Source organism: Harpegnathos saltator, unplaced genomic scaffold (genome assembly GCF_003227715.2).
Source record: "Harpegnathos saltator strain DR-91 unplaced genomic scaffold, Hsal_v8.6 scaffold229, whole genome shotgun sequence".
In the NCBI taxonomy this organism is placed as follows: domain Eukaryota; kingdom Metazoa; phylum Arthropoda; class Insecta; order Hymenoptera; family Formicidae; genus Harpegnathos; species Harpegnathos saltator.
Genome location: NW_020230016.1, coordinates 382,300 through 403,939, shown reverse-complemented (window position 1 = coordinate 403,939; position 21,640 = coordinate 382,300). Strand labels below are relative to the sequence as shown.

Sequence of the window (21,640 nt, the reverse complement as noted above, 5' to 3'; positions counted from 1 at the left end):
CTCGGCGCTATTCCTTTGCGGCCTACACAAATGATTTGTAGAAATGCATTTATCTAAACATAAATTTAAATGTAAGGGGGGACGATATAATCGGTTCTGACTACAAAAAAGCCCGATTGGAAATTTTCGCAAAAAACTATAAAATTTATTTTCCCATCCACTGCTTCAACAAATATAACGCTTACTCCCACGACATCATAAAACCTGTAGGAACATGTACGCTCCGTTCTGAGAAATTCTAAAACGTTCTAGGCTGAATCATTTAACAAATATTAAGAAATAAATTTATTTGTTGTGTGCTCGCGGAATTACCCCTCCCCTTTTCTTTTCCCTATAAGAAGCCCATTGGGCTGAGCCCAAACCATTTGAGCTTTTTCAGCCTTAGTACTCGTTTCGTGCGACGAAGTATATTAGTTCTCGTGTTTTCACCTGTGGGGTAATAAGTTCTTGTGAGAAACGTAATGGCGAATACTAACGCAAACGCTGAATTTAAGAAGATCGCATATGGTGACTCTGGGAAGGCTCGCTATGAGAGCTATATGCTTCTCTCCACTACTTATCCACTCAACACTTCGGATACTAAGAGGATGCAAATCGGATTGCGGGCATCAAACGACGAGACAACGTTCAAGCCTACAATAAAACTATCTGGCAATACCTCTACAGGGATCCAGTTCGACTTCGCCACATGGGAAAAGTTTAAGGAATACATGAAACACATAGGCGATTACTTGCACTCTGTAACCAGGGCCGTGCCGGAGCCCGTTCATATCAATGATGTGACCATCATCTTTACCACGGCGTATGGGGTAAGGGCGATCATGGTGACTGAAAATACGAAAACAGCTGAGGTGAATACCGCATCGAAGAGGATGCCTACCGATTCGTCCCAGGGACAGCAGCCCCCGACGAAGAAACGGGCCCACTGCCTACTCCCGGGGAACGCCGACTTTGCCCCCGCAGCACCCTGCGGCGGGGTTGCGGGCGGCGCTCCCACTCAGCGGCCTTCTTCTTGGACATCACGTCCTAACAGAAAGAGGCCGCCGCCCCCCATCCCTCCCCGCTCCCGCACATGGCGCGAACCATGCGCGGGAGTGAGAGTTCCCCCACGCGGCACCCCATTGCGCGGGCGAGGACACGGCGCTCCCAACTCCATGTTGGGCATGTCGTCAGCGTATGATGCGCCGTGTCCTCTTGTCCCGCGCAGTGGTGGCATCGGGTGGTGAGCTCCCTCCTGATCCGGTGCAGGTACCGGCCGAAGCATCCATGCCCGGTCAGCACCTGCACCAGATGGGAGGTTAGTCCGCATCCCGCCCTGCCTACCATCTCTGGTAGACAGGGGCGGACAGCCTCGGCCGTTTGACGCCCGGGTCCTCGGGGGTCGGACAGCATGTCCGACCACCTCTCCAGCACCCGGGCTCTGGCCTGGGGTCTCAAAGCCTGTAGACCCCTGCCCGTTTGTTCCCCCTCCTCGCGGAGCTCCCGCACTCTCCAATAGAGAATACTCCGCTCCTCTGCGAGGAGCTCCACGGGAGGAGAACCGGCCAAGGTGATCGCCGCCATGTATGATACAATGTGGTACCCTCTTATTGCCCTTATGACCAACGGTCGCATCGCCTGGTACCTGAGGCACTTACTGCTGCCAGCGGTCAATAGTTGTGGCGCTCAGATGGGCACCCCATACAGAGCTAGCGAGAGCACCGCACCGACGTACAGGCAGCGAGCCCTCCATCCTGGACCTCCCCGGGCTCGCATCAGGCTGGCTACTGTCAGTCCCGCCTTGTGCACCCGGGGGGCCAGCTGGCTAAAATGTGCCCCAAAGTCCCATCAGCTGTCCAACGTCAGGCCCAGATATTTCATCGTGGGATACGGACACCATCTACCAGGACCCTAGTCTCCGGCGGCGCCCCACGACTGCCGTCGTGGAAGAACACGGCTTCAGTCTTCTGGGGCGCCACCTTGAGACCAAGGTCCCTGATGGTGCCCAACACATGATGCTAGTGCCGCCTCCGCTTAGAGGCGAGCTTCCCCCAGCTTTCCCCCTCCGGCTACCACTAACATGTCGTCCGCGTAGCAGACGACGTGGCAGCCGGGGGGAAAAGGAGTGCGCAACACCCAGTCGAACGCGATGTCCCATGGCAGGGGGCCGAGAACCGACCCCTGCGGGACACCGCGTTCCATTACGCGCCAGCCTTGAACCCCGCCCTCCTTCGGGAAGGCGAGGTCCCTGTCCCTGAAGTAGGCCGACAGGATGCACCGGAAATAGGCGGGCACCCCGTTACACTCGAGGACCGTCCTATCTTCGGCCAGGGCAGAGTGTTGAACGCATTCGTGATGTCCAATGACACAGCGAGCAACACCTCGCCCCCTTCCTCCCCGACAATCCGCGTCAGGTCCCGCACCCACTGGATCGCGTCCAGTGTTGAGCGTCCAGGCCTGAACCCATATTGACGGTCGTGGAGGTTCGGCCCCTCCGAAGACAGATGCTGGACGAGACGGTCGGCAATGATGCGCTCCAGCATCTAGCCCACCTCGTCCAGCAGGCATATCGGCCTATAGGCCGACGCGCTCCCGGATATCTTATCCTCCTTCGGGAGGAGAACCAGTTTGGCTCCTCCACTCTGGGGAGAAAACCCCCTCCTTGAGGCACTTATTCATGGTAATCCGCATAGCCGCGGACAGGTTTCCCTCGCCGAGGGCAAGAGCCCAGGCGCCGCCAGGAATTCCGTCGGGGCCAGAGGCTTTCCCCTTGACCCCGAGCTTATTCCTGGCCCTGGCGAACTCCTCTGGACTGACCTCCAAGCCCTCTTCCCAGTCCCCTTCCTCCACTTCTGGGGCAGGAATCTTGGAGAGGCCTTCCTCCGCCCTCGGGAAGAGGGTATCGAGAAGCCCCTCAAAGGCCTGGTGGTCCAGCGTTTCCGTAGGCGGGGGCGCCCTCGGGCGGATTTTACCCACCGCCCGTTTGTAAGGGCGCCCCTACGGATCCTCGTCCAGGGAGCTCACCAGCTGCTCCCAGACTCTCCGCTTAGCCTCAGCGATGGCGGTCTTGAGAGCTTCCCTCGCGGTGAGGTAAGTCCCCCACGCCCTCGCGGCATCCCCGCCTCGTCGCCGGGCCCGGGTGTATACCCTTTGGTTTGGACGGAGGCCTCGCGGAGTTCCGCTATGGCCTCCGTCCACCAGTACGCAACCCGGCGCCGGCGGGGGTGGGACCGGGGCACCGCGACATCGTACGCCGACGCCACGATGCCTACCAACTTCCTGGCCCCCAGGAGGGGGCCAGGATCTCACTCACCTGGCCCTTTATCCAGGTGCCAGGTAGCCACGAGGACGGTCGCCCGAAATCTGTCTGCGTCCAGTCGACCGAGGGCCCATCTCTTGGGGAGAGGGAATTCCCTCTCCCCTGGGCAGTGGTCCAGCACTCGCGTGGGTGTGGGGAAACGGAGGGCTAACACTATGTATCAGTGGTCCGACAGTGTTTCGCCCTCCGCCTCCACCGCCCACTCTTGGAACATCCAGGCGGCCGAGGGGGAAACCCAGGTCAAATTTATGACCGACTTCCCCGCTGGCCGCACGCAGGTGCTGGTTGACCCCCTGTTCATCAACAGGAGGTCTAACCCCGCCGCCCAGTCGACCACGGCCCTGCCCCTCTGGCGAAACCCCTGCCGGGGATTACAACCCCACCCCTCAGAGTGGGCGTTGAAGTCCCCGGCAATTATGACCAGCCGGGTGTGGCACTGCCGTACCACCCCCCCAATCTCATCAAGGATCATCTTTATCCGGGCAAGGTTCTCGAGGCCGACCCTATTTTTGCAATGGGGGAGATACACCCCCATTACAGTGATGGGCCCTCAATCGATCGCCACATATGAGGTCCCCGTCCTTCTGATTGTGCAGGGAGGGACCCCGTTGCGGGTTCTGCCATCATGGCCACCGAGCCATCCGGGCTGCCGAACCAACATGAATTGTTAGGCGGCACCCAATGTGGCTCGGTGGCCACCCCCAGCCCGGCACCCAGTTCCCTGATCCTCTGTACCCAGAGGTCCTGGACCCGGGCGCCGCGGCCGAGGTTAGCCTGTAGCACCCGGAGTAGCGTGAAGGCTGGGCCTTCACGCCTTCTCCGGGGGTGCTACCTCTCCTTCCTGAGGGGTGGGAATCATCGGAGAGAACATGCTGACGTCAGACACTCTCCCCTCAGAAAGGGGGAGACGTGCCTAAGTGAGCACCTCAACTTCCGAATCATCCTCCCCTGAGGAGGTTTCGGCTATGATGGCCGCAATCTTAAGCACCTCCACGGAGACACGGGGGGTCCCTGCCTCGGCGACTCCCTCCTCTCGGGAATATGAGGAAGGGTTGCTCACTTGGGGAGTCAGGAGTGGCGCGCCCTCCGGCTCCCCTTTATCTGCAGCAGTCAGAGGTTCCTCAACCCTCCTTACCTTCCCTTTCAGTTCCGTCTTCTGGGGATCCTTCTCTCGATCCCCTGCAGCTTCTGCCTCGTCCTTTTCTCCTTTTATTTTCCTTTTGGACTGCGGCATCTGCTCCGTTTCCATTTCCTCGAGGAGTGGAGTCTTTCCCTCCTCCTCCCCCAGGTCCCACGGTGTGAAAAGGGCCTCCTCGGTCCCCTCCCACTCCAGGTCCCTTGTTGGGGAGGACACCGGTCCGATCCCCTCCCTTCCCCGGTCCCTCGTTGGGGAGGAGACCAGTCCGGTCCCCTCCCTTCCTAGGTCCCTCGGCGGGGAGTAGACCATTACTGTCACTTCCCTTTGACTTCCTTTGACCTCCCTTTGACCTCCCTTTGATTCCCTATTGGAGAGAAGATCCGGTCCTCCTTCTCTCTCCGCATTTCGGGTCTCGGTGACTCGGCGGAAGTTCGGGCCTCCCTCGCCGGCGTCTCCTGCTTCCCCGTTCCATGGGTGGTGGACAGTTCTGCCTCTCACTTCCTCTGCTCCTGTCCCTCCTTGGCACTCCTTCCTCCCTTTCTTCTCCTCTTTTTCGCAGGAGGGGGCCTGCAGGCAGGCCCTCCGATCTTATGATCGGACGGCTTGCCCGCCTCCGCGCACACCGGATAGGGCGCCGTTGCCGCCTCGCAGCATTTGGCGCGGTGGCCGGGGTTACCGCAGCGGTAACAGAGACCGCTGCGGTCGACGGCGCTTCTGCACTGCTCGCGCACATGCCCCCGCTTCAAACGGCGGAAGCATAACTGTGCGCGAGCGGGCAGTGCCGTCACCCCGGCTCGGTCCACCCCACCGGGACCCGCTCCGCGGCGGCGACCTTAGCGGCCGCCGCCACCACCGCACCACCACGACCGCAGTCCCCCACTGAGAGAGATTCAGCTCGCCTACGGAAACCTCCGCAGGCGAGCATCCCTCAACGAGGGACACAGCAGCCGTCACCTCGTCGGCCCCGATCGTTGCGTCCAGGCCGGTGAGTCGCAACGCTGCGACCTTCACCGGCCTTTAGACACGATACCCGGAGCCTTTCTTCGCCGCCAGCTTGCAGAGAGCCTACGCAAGCCGGTCGGCGGGTGCCCCCGCGTTGAGGCCAGGCACCTCAATGATTATGCCCCCATTCAGGGCTTGGCGGACTCTTAGGGAACCATCAATTCCCATGTCCGCCGGCCTGATCCGGCGCCTGGCCTCTACCATGAACTCATAGTATTTTTCGCGGGGGCACAAGACGGTGACGGCCGCCGACTTCGGCGCCCTCTGCCGCATCACCTGCGCCCCCCTCCTGGGTCCTACTCCCTGCGGAGGAGGAGGAACACCGTTCCTCCTCTCCTCCTGCTGCACCTTCCGCCTCTCCTTTCTCCCCACTACCTTGGACCATGGTTGCTCCATTTTCGGCTGTGACTTGCCCGAGAGTGACCACCGCAGTGCCGTCGGTAGGGGACCTGTCAACCTCTTCAACTCCTTCGCCCTTGTCGCTCCCTCCGCTGCTCCTTTCCCAGGGCCTTTTCCCGCTCCCTGTCGGTCCCGCCTCGGTTCAGCTCCCCGTTGCTGCTCCTCTCTCCTTCTCTGCTTTCTTCTCTTCTCCTGCGCCTTCTTCCTCCTTCTTTCCCTTCTCCAGCAGCTCCTTTCTGCTCCACTGGAGAGGCTGGACCCGGCTGTTGGACAGTCCTTCGCTTCTCCACTGGGGCCGTTCTCCTAGGAACCGGTGTCGGGGCCCTCCCACTCCCGGCCGCCACGACTCCCTCCCCCTCGGTCAGGAAGCGGCGCATCTCGACCATAAGCCGATCACATTCCGCCTTCCTCTCCCGGGAAAGAGCCGTGGCAACCATTGAGTCATCGAGTGCTTTCCTTACCCCTTTCAGTGGTCGTTTACTTACCGGGGAGAGGGGGTCCTCCGGCAGGCAATGTCCTCTATCATCGTATGACAGAGTCCCTCCGGGGGACACCCCTCTCCTCCTTTCCTCCAAGGAGCTAGATGAGGGGGTTCTCCTCCTCTTCTTCTTCCTCCTCATCCTTTCCTTCTCCCGTCTCTGTCCGGCAGCGACGTGCTCCTCCTCCGCAGACGTGCTGTCCCCTGTGACCTCCACATAGGTCCTTATCCTCTTGGGAGGTAAGGGATGTGGAGAAGAAGAGGAGGCAAGGGCGGGAACAGCTGGGGCCTCCCTGGCCCTTAACTCCTTTTGGGATTGCTCATTCTCCGCCCTCAGTCTCCTCATCTCCTCCCGTAGTTCCCTCATCTCCCTCTTGGACTCCGAGACCTAGGGGGGACAAACTCTCCTATACTTCGAAGAAGGATACTAAAACGAGTGCCACCTGGTAGAGGCGCGCTTGAATTATAAAAATATGGCGTCTTCTCCAATAAATACAAATTACTTTTTTCTCTACTAATGTATACCCAGTCGACAAAGCATTAGTTTCATTACATTTATGTTAAAATTTCGCATTCAACAATGTAAATGCAATGTAATGTATTATAGGGTTATATTACATTTATATTGTTGAATGCAAAATTTTAACGTAAATATAATGAAAATAATGCTCTGTGTCGATTGGGTGTACATTAATAGAGAGGAAAGTCATTTAGCGGGGAAGATGCCATATTTATATAATTATATAATTCTATATAATTAGATATAATTATAGAAATAAATAAAATAAAGGTGGAAGTGTTGAATGATGAAAGCGAGAAATGTGAAAGATAAGAAATTTTATTAATTTTTTAAAATTTAAATAAAACATGCATGAAATATATACATATATATACATACATACACATTACATATAGGGATCTTTAGGCTAATAAAAAAAGAAAACATGGAATAATATGTGCAAATATATAATAAAGTGCATATTATATACTTTCAGTATTTTTATTAATGTTATATTTAGTAAAATATTTTTCTGCATTTTGCATGAGAGCATCTCCATTAGTTGGATGTAGTATACCTTTTAATATTTTTGTTACATTGTTGAAATAAGTTCTTATAATGTGATCAGTGTATTTACATATAATTAACTCTATCAAACTTTTAACATGATCGCATTCTACAAATTTAAAATTAATATATGTAAATAAAATATTTTTGATATATTTAGAAAAATTCACATAATGCGAAATTATTGGTAAATAATAATAAGTAATATTAGCGATATTTGTCATACAGGTGTTAAAAGTTTCATATTGTTTCATAGTATTAATATTAGTATTACATATTTCGCAATTTTTTGAATATGTTATGCCTATTTTATTCAAAATAGAATACGATATATTTGACACGATATTAGAATTAATTTGTTATAAAAGGTATCTTCTCCAATATTGCTAATGTGTCAACAACTGCTGTTTCAGTGTCTTTGGACGATATTGGACGTAAAATTTGTTTCAAATGTAATGAATATCCTGATGTATCATCAGCTTTACAATTCCCTAATGTTGAGTGTATAATTATTTATCAGTAAACTTTTATAGTATCCCATAGATGAGCTACAATTTGGATTTATATTACGTATTCCATACTGTCGCACTTGGCCAAAAAATTTTCTAAGGGATCTTGGTTAAAAGCTTTCGTTGTTAATATCAGAAATTCAATATTGCGTAAATACACACTCAATAATTTAAATCCTTCCAACGTACTTATCCAATTTTTCAAAACTGAAGGCGTTTTTCGATCACGTGGATTTTTGCGTATAAATTTCATACTTTTAATTGTTTGTATCGCATCAGTCCACAATTGCTCGTGTTCATTATTTATTAATTTTACATTACTATTTAAACTATCAAACAAGTCATTAAAGAAATAAAGTAATTCCGCAGTCTCGATACCCTCAAGTGGCATACATGCATTGGTAATAGAAATTGAACTATTACTTCTGCTCATTAAGGCCATAACTGTCGATACTGTATTACTAAAAACTTGAAAGCAATATGAAACTTTCATTTTTTTAATTTTATGCGGTAAAACATGACAATCTGTCAATTTCCGCACTGCTCTAAGATGACCGCTATTACAATTTATTTCATAAGCAAGTACCACATGTGACCATTTTGCTGTTTTTATTTCACCATCCTTTAATTTAAACTGTAAATCTTTGGTCAATTAATTATTCCTTATACATTTCAATAAATGCGGAGGATCATACAAAGGAATAATTTGCTGACTATTTATAATTATGACATCATTTTTCAGCTTTGTATTATTGTGAAATGCGTCCCGTTTAGAATCTAAAATTAGCTGTTGTATAGCTTTTACATTACTGGTCCCTTGATCACATATTGATGCTATAATGTTCAGTCCTGCATCTTGTGCTCTGGTAACAATATCTTTAAATGTAAATACAATATTTTCTCATGGCGTTGTGTCTTTACAAAAAGAAAAAAACTATTGGCTGCTTCCATGGTTTAGTTCCATGTATTCCTTTTAACATCCAAACTAGTACATGGTTAGCAATTTCCATCTTTCTATTATGACCATTATCGCTAAATCTTTCAACCACATCTGAAGTTGAGTTATATGTTAACGATGCGTCCAACTTCATTTCGTCAAAAATGAGTACGCAATATTTATCTTTAAAATCATTGAAGGAAGCAACAAGAGTTTTAATTTCATCAAAAAGTGGTTTGCAAATACCGGGTCTTAGTGTAATATTGTGTATGAGTTTTCGTAATAATTCCTTACTAGGTAAGTAAAATATTTTTGATAGATATCTATAAGTTTTTGGATTCTGTTTATATAAAGCAAGTGCGAACACTTTATCATGAAACGCGTATGTTCTTCTATATTTCTTCCTATATTTCTTAAATGAGATATGAAAAAGTCTCTAGCTAGTGATTGTACTTTATCTAAGGCAGAAAATACATTATCTTGTAAGAGTTTTTCTGCTTCCTTCAATCTTTTAGCTAAATTCTTTTTACGCTTTGTTATACGCCAAACACTTTTATTTAATAAAGCTATTGTATTATATAACTCCCTTTCTTCAGGCTTCAGATGCTTCTTTCTGCTTACGGAAAATAATTTAAGGATAGGAATTGGAAGGATTCATAAAAACAAGAATTAAGATTGGAGTATATATTTCAATAAACCGCAGATAGCTCAAAATTTCGAAAGTGCATCCTGCAAATGTTTTTTGGAAGTCCATATGGTCTGAGACGAGATTTCGCCCCAGACTTAGGAAGGATGTGATAAGATATGATTTAAAATTACACACATGTCTCTATACGAGTGTGTAAATTTCGTAGTTGTACATATTGTTTTTATTTATTTCAATTGCAATACATATTATATGTGCACATATATGCACATATATGCGTAGGGGGTGTATATATTTTTCTTATTTATATAGATGCTAATTGTAATATATATTTGCAATGTATGACTATATTTAAAAATATTCATAAATTAATTATACAGGGTGTCCGGCAACCAGTTGCCAATATTTTTGTAGAAGCTATATTAGGTAATAATGAATAAAAAATTCATCTATCATTTTGCAAATAACCGCTTAAATGTTGACTTATTAATGAAAAAAGATAGACGAGTCAGCGCGTGCCGAGCCGCGGGAGAAGCTTGGTCTCGTCCAAAAATAGTCGAAGCGAGAACTGCCTCTTAACGTGAGTGGCTGTAATAATTGTCCAGCCATCGCTTGCATCGTCAGTCTCCTTTCAGATGTCAGCTGACAGCCATTCTTTGGACGAGACCGAGCTCTTCCCGTGGCTCAGCGCGCGCTGACTCATCTATCTTTTTTCATTAATAACTCAACATTTAAGCGGTTGTTTGTAACATGATGGAGGAATTTTTTGTTCATTATTACTTAATATAGCTTCTACAAAAATATTGGCAACTGGTTGCCGGACACCCTGTATATATTGTTTATAATGTTATATATTACATAATATTATAAATGTTATGTCCTGGAGGAGGAACTTGACGCTTGCTTTCGCAAGCTCCGACGTACTCGCAAGTCTGCGGTGCAGATCAAGGATCGGAATGACCCCTTTATCTGGCGCGGACGTCGGTGGTCCTTTATTTAGGTCAAGGAAATGAATCCTTTTACCTGGGATAGGACCGTGAGCGACGGTTGAGGGAAGGGAGAAGTTTCTGGTTGAGAATAATTATTTGGAAAACGTAATTGGTTTACAATTACAAATAACTTGTTTTATTAGTAATTAGACGGATGTTCACAATGAAATAAAATTTATAAGCTTTTATAATGTGTACGTATACATATATGTATAAACAATCGCGGTCTGAGCAAATTCCGTGTTCGTTATGTCCGACTGTGATCGAAAAGATTGGCCACTGGCACCTGATTTAACAATTAAGGCGGAATGCCAAGGGACTAGAAAAAGGGAAGCAAAGGAAAGGAAAAGAAAAGAGAGAGAAGAAAAGAAGAAAATGAAAAGACAGGGGTCACTCAGGCAAAAGAAAGTATAAATAACTTACTGCTGGTTCTATGATGTTAGTCGACAATGAAAAGTGTAATTGCTACGTGTCTGTGAGGATGAACCCAAGTTTTGCGCTAAGAACAGGAAACTGGTTTCAGCAGGATCGCTCGCAATGCCCCAAGAACGCACGAGATCGTTGCACAGAATAATTAACAACTGAAGAACTCTGATCTGCCTCACTAGTAGGCTTGGTTATTAAGAGACCCTGAAGGAGTGTTGGAGAGAAGACTGTCCTGGCTGCGGGTCGGTCGAGAGGAGAAGTAGAAGAGACATAGCTTTTTCAGTTTACTAAACACGTCATCTCGGTCGAGAGGGTGGAGTTTTGGAAGTTGCGTCAGGCTCCAAAGTTTATGTCCAAATATGGGTATAGGATTTTGTTGTAAACTTTTCGGAGGTGGGGTTTTAGTGGGGTTCTTAGATAAATATGATAAAGGATCGGGTATCTATGGCAGTAAAAGACTTTAAGGTTCCGCTAGGGTTAGTCAGAGATTGTGCGTAATAAAAATTTATGAATAACGTGGGAAACGCATGAGTTTCCGAAGATCAAAGGTTAGTATCATATAACAGCATGAAAGATTGTTGGTCCGTTTTCAAAGAAAATTGTTGCTCCGAACAGGAAGTTATTTAAGGTTATTTGGAGAGGAAATATATAGCTAAAATAACTCAGCGGATCTTTTCCGACGGAAATAGAGGAAACTCCGGTGATTAAAGCAGAGATAAAAAAAAGAGAAATCTGTGTGTGTGACGTCACTGTTCTCGGAGAGTCGCGGAACTTGAACATTTGGTCGTATAGTATAAAATGCAATCCGCCCTACTTGACAATGAATTCAAAGTACGCGGAGTCCGCAGGACGTAACATAAACAAAATATATACCATACCTTTTTTTTTCTGTCGTCTTCCTTTTACCAGATATTTCACTTAGTTCATTCTCCTCTTTTGTCTCTGTTTTTGTTGTACATAAGGCTAGAATATTTCATAAATAATATGTTACCCTGGTAGCAAGCACACGTCAGTTTGGTATCGGAAACAGGTTACAATATGATAAAAAATGACGATCTATTGTCACAATCTTTCGAAATCTTTAACTGTTATTATAAATATGTATAACAGGGTGCACGATTTATCTGAAGACATTGAAATATCTCGAGAACTATACATTGGATAAAAAAAGTGGTTAATGAAAGTTGTTAGTCTCGAAGGAGGACATCCAATGATACCAAACTCGACATCCCACCCCACCCCCTGGGGGTGGGGGTTGGGGGCAACTTTGAAATCTTAAATGGAAACCCCCATTTTTTATTGCAGATACGGATTCTACGCCCCAAAATACGTAAATTTTGTCCGAAACTTTTTTTTTGATTCGTGATAGATGGCGCTGTAATCGCAAAAAATTATATTTTCCGCAATTCTCCAGAAATGATCATTGGATTGAGAAATAAAAAATACCTGTTCAATATTTTTAAAGAACATAATAAAAGTTATTCCCCCCCCATCCTCTCGGGGTAGGGTGGGTGGTAACGTTCAAATCTCAAATGGAAACCCGAATCGAAGAGGGAACAGCTCGACGCGCCACTGTGGGTATATGGCGAACTATGGCTTATTATAAAAGACAGTGCAATGCGGTCAGAGCTCACTTTTCTTTCAGAATTAGAACTGAAAGCATCTCTAACAATTTCATTTTACTTGACTAGTTTTTATTATCTGCATATCTACCCTTCATTCTTTGAACAGAATTGCAAGTGGAAAATGAATTCTGCAACCGTGGAAGAAAAAATTGAAATGATTCTGATTTATGGTGAATATAGGAGGAATGTTGACGATGCTATTGCCTTGTATGCTGAGCGTTTTCCAGACAATGTTCGCTCACGTTCTTTTTTTTACAAAGTTGTGACTGCCTTTATCTCGGATGGCTGCGTACAAACTAAAAAAAGAAAACGAAGAACAACTGTTACAGGAGAAGTTAATGAAATAGCTGTGCTAGCAGCTGTTCACCACAACCCACAGGTAAGCACTCTGCAATTACATCGCGATTTCGGAATTTCCGGAGATAGTATTCGCAGAATATTGCATCGTCATAAGTATCACCCATATCACATTTCACTGCATCAAGAACTTCATGGCGATGATTTTCATAATCGAGTGGTGTTTTGTGAATGGGCACTTCAACAAATGCAAACGAACCCCAATTTCATTGCTAATGTACTATTTTCAGATGAGTCTACGTTCATAAACCATGGTGGCGTTAATCGACATAACATGCATTACTGAAGTGTAGAAAATCCCCACTGGTTACGACAAGTTGAACATCAACGTCCTTGGTCGGTTAACGTTTGATGTAGAATCATAGGGAACAGACTCATTGGTCCTTATTTTATTGAAGATAATTTGAATGGAATCAAATATCGAAATTTCCTGGAACAGGAACTATCACCACTACTTGATGATGTTGCCTTGGACGTTCGACAAAGTATGTGGTTTCAGCATGACGGTTGCCCAGCACATAACTCAATTGCAGCACAGGAAGTATTAGACCGTGATTACAATGGTCGGTGGATTGGCAGAGGTGGCCCGATTAATTGGCCTGCTAGGTCGCCTGATTTGACATCGCCGGATTTCTTTCTGTGGAGTTACCTAAAAGATAAGGTTTATCAACAAGTGCCAACAACTGGTGAAAACATGGTAGAACGCATAAGAAACGCTTGCGCTGAAACTCCCGCAGATATGCTTCTATCCTGTGTACAGTCATTTGAAAAAAGGATCAATAAGTGTATTGAAGTTGAAGGTAAAAATTTCGAACACTTACTCTAATTAATTGAACAGTGAGAGGCAAGGGGACTCACATTAAAAAAGCACCCCGATCTGTGAGAGGCAAGGGGACTCACATTAAAAAAGCACCCGAAAGGAACATAAAACTACTACGTCCTCGTCGTTGTTCCTGTGTAACGCTAAAAGTAGTTTCTCGGAAAAATTCAACGCTATCTATCACGAATGAAAAAAATTGTTTCAATAAAAATTTCACGTACAATCTAATTCTGCAATGAAAAATGTGGGTCCCCATTTAAAATTTGAACGTTATCACCCACCCTACCCCGAGAGGATGGGGGGGGAATAACTTTTATTATGTTCTTTAAAAATATTGAACAGGTATTTTTTATTTCCCAATCCAATGATCATTTCTGGAGAATTGCGGAAAATATAATTTTTTACGATTACAGCGCCATATATCACGAATCAAAAAAAAAGTTTCGGACAAAATTTACGTATTTTGTGGCGTAGAATCCGTATCTGCAATAAAAAATGGGAGTTTCCATTTAAGATTTCAAAGTTGCCCCCAACCCCCACCCCCAGGGGGTGGGGTGGGAGGTCGAGTTTGGTATCGTTGGATGTCCCCCTTCGAGACTAACAACTTTCATTAACCACTTTTTTTTATCCAATGCATAGTTCTCAAGATATTTCAATGTCTTCAGATAAATCGTGCACCCTGTATATATATTATTTATATATATTATTATATATATTATATATATATTATTTATAAGTATATATATATATATATGTACTTATAACTTTAATGAAAGCAATGTCGTTAATTGTATTTGAAGAGTTATACGATAAGTACCCTACAGTTCAAAGGAAATCTTAATGAAACAAATTAATTTGATATATCATGTACCTTCTTGTACCGTATTCTGAGTAGCCGTATTCTCGTTTCTCATAAATGTTTCTTTTTCTTCTTCTTCAGCCGCATCTGTAATAAGATAAACATTTTTATTTCAGAATTTTTATTTCAGACATATTTCAGAAAACATAAAATAGAATACTTATTAAAGTTATTACTTTAATGTTACATAAGTTTTTATTACTTTTTTATTTTGTTATTTTTTATTTATATATTTATATATTATTTATATATTTTATTTTTTTATTATTTTATTATTTACATGGAAACCTACTTATAGAATCTGTTACAATTGTACCGATTATATTATTATGTACTGCAGGCACTATAGGTAAAATGTTTCCTTTATCCAGAGTGTTGAGTTTAAAAGACATGGAATCCGCAAAAACTAAATTTTCTTGTATAATTATAAATTACTTTTTTTATTGTTTTATTGAATAATATTTTTTAATTCCTCTTTAAATATATCTACATGAAAATATTAATTACAAATTATGTCTCATATAATCACACACATATACGCGCACGCATGCATGCGTATTGTTCTATCCTTAAAAGAATAATACATTTTAAGTAGTAAAGATTTGGGCTACTCTACATAAAAAAGGTTTATATATAAAATATTTTATACTTACTGTTCCAAGAACTTGTAATTGTATTGCCTTCTTTTCCATTTATTGCAACTGTAACTTCTTCCAAATTAAGCGGATCTGTCAAAAATATTAAAACATTAATATGCTACTCACACGTATTTTGGAAATAATACTTTCATGTTAGACAATTTTTATTTCTCATTATTAATAAATCTATTAATTATTTAAATTATTAAAAGCAAATATTTAAGTTTATATGAATCTAATAACATATAACACCTAATAAATACCTGGCAATAATAATGTTGGTACAGCACAATAAGTTAATTTTTTTCTTAATTTTAAATTACTCCCAAAATGATCCTCGCATATCGTCCTCTTCACTATTTTATCGTGTGGAACAGTTAATAAATTAATGTTACCACTGGCTGCTAACCATTTTTTTTAAATCTATCTTTATCCTTTACAGGATTTGGGAAAGCAAACATTCATTTGTTCCTCGACAAACATTTATAAACTGAGCATTTTTTTCCCGTCATTTTAAAACCATAAATTTTCACATAATCAAATATGTGTATAATGGGCATAGATTTTTATTTGATATACAACGGTAAAACTTTATTACCCAGCGCCATCAGCGCTCCAAGTAGAAGCGCGCTAGCATTACGTGACTCTCTCATACAACGTTATACAGTTTGTCCCCCCTGTCGAGACCTCCTCTCCCTGGTCATCCTGCAAGGCCGTCCGTGCAATCAGGGTGCTCAGTACAGCCTCGGAGGTGTCCACGGCGCGGTTCAAAAGTGCCACGAAAGTCCCTTTGAGCGTCCGGGACCTTTGCGCCACCAGTCGAACCGTGCCTAGTGCATGGCCCACCTCCCTGATGCCTCCTGATGCCCTAGCCTCCCTCAGCAAGGCCTTGGCGGGATCCCTATAGACCTCCTCTGCAGGGCGCTTGTCCTCCGTGGAACTAAGTTCTCCCTTGCAGAGGAGGTCCCATGCCTTCCTCTCCAATCTCTTGCTCTCTTCCTCCTTCTTTCTTTCTTTCTTTCTCCTTTTCCATCCTTTCCCTTATCCCTACTCCTTTCCCCGTAGTTGCAGGTCTTACCTGTTTCTTTTTCGGAGGTATCGATAGGCATCTCTTTCTTCGAAGAGCCACTGCTGTTGGTGGCCTTCCTGACCCTCTTCCTCCCCGCCGCAGATGTCGACGGTTCTCCCTCTTTTGCCGCTGTTGTTGCTGGCTGCCTGGGTATCGAGGCCTGGGCAGTCCTGCTGAAGCCTGGAACCGGGATCCTTGACCTCTGCGACAGAATAACGTCGGAGTGGATCACCGGACCTCCGGTGGTCCGCCCCGACTCCTCCACTACCGCTCTCGGCCCTCCCTTCTCCTTTCCTGGGCCTACTCCTTGTGCTCCCTTGGTTCTAACTGGGGGGGGGGCTCCCTCTTTACCGCTTTGGTATTGAGGGAGCCGAGTCTGTTGGCCTCTGGTGTCGGAAGTTTACTTCCGGAACCCAGAGACTTCACTGTCCCACGTTGGGTAGCCGCCCTTCCTAACCGACGGGCTCACCTCACCATCCCCGCGGTCAGGGAGGTGAAACTGACTTGCCAGTGAGGACGGTGGTGAATTCTCTAATGATGATCCTCCAGAGGCTAGTCTTCTGAGGTCCATCGCCTTCGACTTCCCGGGGGGTGGGAAGGAGACATCCGCCTGTCGATTCTCTCCCACCTCTCTCGTAACTCCTACCTCTACGTCTGAAGAAAAATCACTTGCCAATGCGAGTGGTAAGTTCTCAGACGGGCCGCTACGCCCGTCCATTCGGGACTTTGAGCCCGAAGGCTCGGAGTTAGTTTTTAAATTTAGTCGAGAATCCATTTTGGTCCCACGAGCACGGCGGGAAGTGGGCGTCGACCCCGGATAGAGCCCAAGGCGACCAGGCTTGGTGGTGTAGTGCAGGGGGTGCGAGACACTGCCGCGGTCGGGTCGGCTCGGGTCGGAGGGCAGCGCTCGGCCTCCTGCACCGTCTTCCGGCTAGTCGGGGTGGTGTGTGACGGTGGTGTGGTCGTGTTCCTGTTGCCGGTCTGCGCGCCCTAAGGCCGGGATTACGATGAACTTAACGTAACGGGACGCGACGGGACGTGAAGTGACACAAAACCTAAAACACATTGTTTTATATGCGGCTAGTTACGATCGACTTTACGTAACGTGACGTGAAATATCGGAACTTGCGACGTGAAGCTTGCCAATGTCAAGTTTAGATGTTGTATTCCGTCAAGTCGAACTGTTCACGTGACACTTTCAGCCAATCAACGTTCTCGACTTTTGCGAGCGTGTTTTGCTTGAACTGAAATGTCATTTGGCATTGTGTTGTGTATTCAGACAAACATACAGACAACATACAAACATACAGACGAAATTCATATAGAAAATGTCGATCAACGATATTTTATTAATAGAGTGTGTGCGAGCGCATCCCGAAATATATAATAAAGGACATGCAGGATTCAAGAATATCGGAATAAAAGAATCCGCATGGAAAATTGTGGCCGAAACAGTCAATGATAAGTTATTCATCCTTTTTGATTGATTTATATGAACTTAAAGTTCATATAGATTTTTTTTTCATGATTTTAGCACCAGTAAAAGATTGTACAGCCAGGTGGCAAACCCTTCGCGAGAGGTTCACAAAAGAGAAGCACATTCTTGAGCAGGAGAGGAGGTCTGGAGCAGCAGCCTTAACCCGTCCAGAATGGCCAACATATAATGCTATGTCATTTCTGACACCTCATATTAGGAAAACGAAGTAAGTTTAATACATTCGTCAACAAAATAATTGCATAGGTAAATTCAAGTCAAAATTTAATGCATAGGTAACCTTGTTATGTCGCAATGCCGCGAAAAAAATCATATAAACCTACTTATAAGATATATTAAATTGAGCAATTTTTTGGAGACGCAGTACATTTTTACTTTTAAAAAGACTGCGGAACGTAGGGAGAATAAATTAAAAATCTGTACTTGGCGTCTATATGTTGTCTGTATGTTTGTCTTGTAATCTGTATGTTGTCTATATGTTTGTCTGAATACACAACACAATGTCAAATGACATCTTTCAATTCAAGTAAAACACGCTCGCAAAAGTCGAGAACGATTGGCTTTTTTATTCTTTTTTTAAGTAATTTTGTTTGGATTTATCTATACGATAATTTTATTGACGATTGTATATGGCGGTTTGTTCTGACTGTCATGATTTGATTAATTATTTCCGGTTGTAGATCTGTGGACAATTTCCCACCAACGTCGTCGGTACCTATATCTTCAGCAAGGTTATCATGCACAGATAAAGAGATGTCGCTTCTACCGTCATTGGCCGAATCCTCAGATAATGTCGAAATATTAGAGGAGCAGACTGTAGATGATCTTAGTGCTCCAGTTAATGCTCCATTTGCTACTTATTCTCCCGCCCTCCCGTTATCTTCATCTGGATCATCAACAACTGCAAGCATGCCGTACTTAGGACCTATAGGTCGATGTAAGAAGGCAAAGATGGGCGAAACTACTGAGATGTTCAAAGAGACTCTTGCTAATCTCAATAAATCTATGGCTGCTCCTCCTATACCATCACTACCATCACTACCTTCAATCGACATTAATGATCCAGATGTCTTAATTGGTAAGAATGTTGAATCTTGCCTCAAGAATTTAAAAAATATCGCACTAAAATTGAAGTACAGGAAGAAATTTAGATCCATCATTCAAGATTGCGAGGAGGAGGCTGAAGATTTAAAAATAACAGATTAATTATATGTTAGATAAATTAGATAAATATTAGATAAATTATTTAAACTTGTTGTTCCGTTTACCATACATTTTACTTAAAAATAAAAACGTTCTATTCATGTTTTATATCTCGATTTATTTAATTTCAAAACTATCATGACAGTAAATGTACATCCTGAGAGGGGATAATTCTTTGCCGTATCCTTACAATAATATCTTGATGGCGCATAGCCCCAGGTCTGTTCACGAATTCCTTCAGTACATTTCTCTGTTGTATGACACTAAGAGCAGCATTTCTTGCACCTATCTGTGAATCATTAATGATAGCTCCATTTTCTCCAGCAACAATGTCACGCCATGCTCCCTCTACTAGTTCGCCAGTTAGCAATTCATGATCCACAAAAGAAGGAGGGCAATACTGCAAGTTGAGTTTTATGTCACCTGTCTTGCGGATGAAATTGTGGAGGCAAACGGCACATTCAATGATGCTTTCCACATTGTCTTCTTTGGCAATAATAGGGCGACGAAAAATTCTCCAACGAGCAGCTAAAATACCAAAGGCATTTTCAATTACTCTCCTTGCTCTGCTTAACCGCAAGTTAAACACAGACTCGTTATCGGATATATTGCGCTCACCATAGGGTTTCATAAGAAAAGGTTTTAGAGGGAAAGCTGCGTCTCCTGCAAGGAAGTAGGGCATATCAATATTAGTTCCTGGTAAGTAACTTGAATTTGGCAAGTTAAGGGATTCGTCACTCAATCGCCGACCCATTTCAGACGATTGAAAAATTCCGCCATCACTTGTGATGGCGGAATTTTTCAATCGTCTGAAATGGGTCGGCGATTGAGTGACGAATCCCTTAACTTGCCAAATTCAAGTTACTTGCCTTCTGCTCCTATATCCAGCATAATGAAATTGTAATGTGCATCACAAACTGCCAGTAGAACCATGCTAAACGTCTTCTTGTAATTAAAATAAATACTTTGAGAAGCTTGTGGGGCTTGTATTTGAACGTGCTTTCCATCGATAGCTCCCACGCAATGAGGAAACTGCCATTCTTTCCAAAATTCAGCAGATAACTCAAGCCACTCTGCATTATTTAAAGCAGGCTTCACAAACATATTTTTTAATACACAAACAAGTGTTCGAATGATTGCGGCCAAGATCTTAGAGACATGCTCTGGCCACATCTATAAGAAAAACTCAGAGAATTCTGACTGTCTCCTGCTGTCAAGAACCTGCAAAACAAATTTATAAATTAAATCGATTTGGAGAAATTGATAAATTAAAATAAAGTAAACATTGGTAATTTTACCTCAATGTCATAGCAAGCCTCTGAGTGGGTGAAAGAGCAGTATACATTTCTCGTTTCTTTAAAAGTGGACCAACCAAGCTCAACAAGTATTCAAATCTAAGAAAATAAACATATAATTTGTAAAAATAAATTCTATGTCAGAAAACTATTAATCTCTTGCACTTCTTTATTCGTAGACCAAGCAAGACCAAGAGGTATAACAATGTAAAAAAGCAGACATATTAATTTGTAAAATGATTATATTTTTTGCCAAATAGTCACTAATTCTTACCTTTCGACATTCATCCTTGTGTAAATAAAAAATAAATGTGGATTACAAAAACGGAGTTCTTCTACTAGGTTATGCCTGTCACCAAACTGAATTCTTCTTCGAAAAATATCTCTCACACCAATGGTTCGTATTCGTTTCCTCTTCTGCAGTTGAAGATACAAATACCCGGCCAAAATTAAATTTACAAATTGATAATGCCTCACAGCAGAATTCATTATTACGGCACGTTACGGTGATCGTAATATAACCTCAAACGTCAAATTCACGTCACGTCACTTCACGTCCCGTCGCGTCCCGTTACGTAAAGTTCATCGTAATTCCACCCTAAGTCTTTCTCCTCCGATCCCGAGAGACGTTGCTCCGGTTGCTCCTTCCCTGCTCAACTTTTTTTTCCTTCCGGGATCACGCGATATCGAGATGTTGCTTTATATTTTCTTTTCTTTCGACGAGCATCTTCCGCGTGATCCAGGTTCCTCGTTATCAGGTGTCGTGTCCCGGTTTATTTTCTTGGCTACGACAATATACAAAAATACATCGACAGCAGTGCGATGTTAACGGCACAATTGTTCGAAAACAAAATAGGGGCGGGCCAACGACATGACCTGAGAGATCCCTTAGTGCTCGCAGCGGCTCCTCGATTCCTCCCCTCCTTCCACCTCGGTCCACTTTCCCTCGTTCGCTGCTCCTGCTGGTCGGAGGCTACTCGCGGCGAAGGGGCACACACATTATAGGGACGCGGGAGTATCGTCCAAAAAGAAAAAGAAAAGCAATCTCGCACTCGTCGATACGAGATCGCTCGCCAACACCAAATATATCCGCGACCCTTCCTCAAAATTACGCAGCTCGCCTCGCGGTTGCGGGCGAGCGCGATTGCCCGGGGATCCTCTCGGAGGCCCTCCGCCTCTTGTGACGAGCGACCCCAAAATCGCCACGTCACAGTATGATTAATATCATGAAAATCATACGAAGTGTCCGGTAATTAGCTGCCAACCCGAAGTGTGAGGGTAGATTGGGTTGAGACAAACATAAAAGTCCCATATTTTGTGAGATTCGCAATAATTATCGAGTTATTAATGACACAAATCTGAGGAGTAGGAGCGCGCCGACATAAATGATT

The 21,640-nt window shown here is 44.5% G+C and overlaps 1 protein-coding gene across 2 annotated transcripts; it reads right to left on the bottom strand.

Moving 5' to 3' along the window:
- Window positions 1-19,057: 19,057 nt before the first annotated feature.
- On the bottom strand, window positions 19,058-21,429 carry LOC105183002 (uncharacterized). 2 transcript variants are annotated; one of them, XM_025298650.1, is made up of 6 exons: window positions 20,524-21,429; window positions 20,253-20,348; window positions 19,920-20,175; window positions 19,573-19,617; window positions 19,378-19,482; window positions 19,058-19,243 (listed from the first exon to the last, which is right to left on the bottom strand). In XM_025298650.1, exons 3-6 carry the CDS (start codon window positions 20,125-20,127, stop codon window positions 19,218-19,220), a joined length of 384 nt encoding a protein of 127 aa, XP_025154435.1. In that variant the 5' UTR covers window positions 20,128-20,175; window positions 20,253-20,348; window positions 20,524-21,429; the 3' UTR covers window positions 19,058-19,217. The 2 variants fall into 2 exon arrangements, with proteins under 2 accessions (XP_025154435.1, XP_025154434.1); XM_025298649.1 differs by having other exon boundaries at window positions 19,058-19,482.
- Between the last annotated feature and the right edge of the window lie 211 nt (window positions 21,430-21,640).